This window comes from Ceratosolen solmsi, unplaced genomic scaffold, assembly GCF_000503995.2.
Source record: "Ceratosolen solmsi marchali unplaced genomic scaffold, CerSol_1.0 scaffold30, whole genome shotgun sequence".
NCBI lineage: Eukaryota > Metazoa > Arthropoda > Insecta > Hymenoptera > Agaonidae > Ceratosolen > Ceratosolen solmsi.
In genome coordinates this window covers 1,159,559-1,161,952 of record NW_011948421.1, presented here as the reverse complement: position 1 = coordinate 1,161,952, position 2,394 = coordinate 1,159,559, and the positions used below count along the sequence as shown (strand labels likewise).

General features: G+C 42.7%; 1 protein-coding gene across 1 annotated transcript; it reads left to right on the top strand.

The window, feature by feature from the left end:
- The first annotated feature begins 1,291 nt into the window (after positions 1 to 1,291).
- On the top strand, positions 1,292 to 2,077 carry LOC105361628 (proline-rich extensin-like protein EPR1). Its single transcript, XM_011498879.1, has one exon. The coding sequence runs from the start codon at positions 1,292 to 1,294 to the stop codon at positions 2,075 to 2,077; it is 786 nt and encodes a 261-aa protein (XP_011497181.1).
- Positions 2,078 to 2,394: the final 317 nt, after the last annotated feature.

Below are 2,394 nucleotides of genomic sequence, written 5' to 3'. Positions count from 1 at the left end.
GCTGAAAAACATTTGCCCTTGCCATTTTACAATACTTAATTCACGACTTTTACTAAATATCTAATATTTTCAGAAATATCAGCTTTCGATCGATTATTCAATAGTTATATGATATATCGTTGGAATTAATGAAGAGTATATAGTATATAGGAGATTATATAGGAGAAATAATATACAAGAGTGCGATTATCAGATATTTCTTATGCTGTTGGCAATTTAAATTTATATTACTAAACGACAACATTATTCTAGGGACATTGATTACGAAAATTTACGTTAATTTCTTATTTTGTAATAAATAACTTCTCTAATAACAGTTTTAGTAGCTTTCGTTAATAAAGCAATATCAATACAGTATCCGTCATAAGAAATGTTACTCGATCGTTCGAAATTACAATAGCTTAAAGTGCTGAAACGAGCACTGAAAACTCTATCGTTAATATGTATTTAAAAAAAAAAAAAAAAAAAAAAAAAAATACAATAACATAAAATAAAATACGGCTTGTGCGTTGCCACGGATAAGCTTTGCTCGAGTTTCTCTAAATTAATTATTTCAATTAGATAGCGTGATAAGGCAGAAAGCCTGCTTAAGATAGCGTTTCTAACTTATGATTTCAACTTTATATAATACATCATAACTTTCTATAATATTCTTGGGAATCAACGTTGTGGCCATTCATTGTCTTTGAGGCTTGGAAATGTTTAGCCGTCTAATAATTGGCCTTGATTAGCTCACCTATGTGTTAACGGCGCGATGAAATATTGATTATACACATTGTAATATTCTCACGTTTAAGAAAATAAATCCACAATCATGATTTCATAAGGCGTAAAATACGTACGAGACTCGGGGCTGAAAAATTGTAAATAATGCTTATCGATGATTTCTCTGTTGTTGCTGAGCTGTAGCCCCACAACAATATCATATTTCCCAACGTATGCTAATTCATCATAAGCTGGACATCAGAATTGTCGAAAGCAGTGAGTGTATCTCGCAATCACTTATTATCCACCGTATCGATGGCCTGGATTATGGAAAATATTCTCAAGCCAAGTCGACAAATAGAAAACGCGACGACCCTCCCTCCTTAACTTGCCCACACCAATTCGCGGGCTCATGACAAACAATGCGTCGCTGGATTCTTTGGCAGTCGATCGCATAAGGGCGAGACAGAAATAGAGAAAATCTCGTTAATTATGGCGCATTAGCGACGAACCCGAGCACGGACACTGAATACACGCAATATCGATTGCCGGAATACCTCCCGTTGCATAACCTCGGTTTCCGTCAATGCAACCCAACCTCTACCAACCCAAATTCAATGTATGTCTCAGAAACAAAACCTCGCTAAAAATAAGAAATGTAAGCAAACCCGTCAAACCCCCCCCCCACCCATCCACCCACCATCCACCCACCATCCACCCACCATCCACCCACCATCCACCCACCATCCACCCACCATCCACCCACCATCCACCCACCATCCACCCACCATCCACCCACCATCCACCCACCATCCACCCACCATCCACCCACCATCCACCCACCATCCACCCACCATCCACCCACCATCCACCCACCATCCACCCACCATCCACCCACCATCCACCCACCATCCACCCACCATCCACCCACCATCCACCCACCATCCACCCACCATCCACCCACCATCCACCCACCATCCACCCACCATCCACCCACCATCCACCCACCATCCACCCACCATCCACCCACCATCCACCCACCATCCACCCACCATCCACCCACCATCCACCCACCATCCACCCACCATCCACCCACCATCCACCCACCATCCACCCACCATCCACCCACCATCCACCCACCATCCACCCACCATCCACCCACCATCCACCCACCATCCACCCACCATCCACCCACCATCCACCCACCATCCACCCACCATCCACCCACCATCCACCCACCATCCACCCACCATCCACCCACCATCCACCCACCATCCACCCACCATCCACCCACCATCCACACAGCCTTTATATCCTTCTCTCGTTCCATCGACTTCTTATACAGTCTTTGTGGCCGCAGTTCAGCTTTTAATTACACAACGAATAAACGCTTAAGCGGTGTAAATGAGCGCAAACCGCCACTTTCAGCCTTTTTTCTCCACTTTGGTTGCGCAAGTATTTCAGTATGTGAATTTAGTTACCTTTGCTTGCATAGAATTATTAAATGAAACATTTTCTACTAATGCCTGGCAAATGTTTCGCCGTAAGGGTCTTTGCCGCAAATTTTTACATCCGAAATGATTTCCGACTTCTATTCTTTTATCATCCCAATTAGTTAAATAAAGATCATTGTTAAATTGGCCATTATTAATAAGCCCGTCTAATATTACATAAAGTGTATATAAATTC

Coding starts and splice junctions, on each gene's coding strand:
- LOC105361628 (XM_011498879.1), top strand. CDS start 1,292: ATGCAACCCAACCTCTACCAACCCAAATTCAATGTATGTCTCAGAAAC.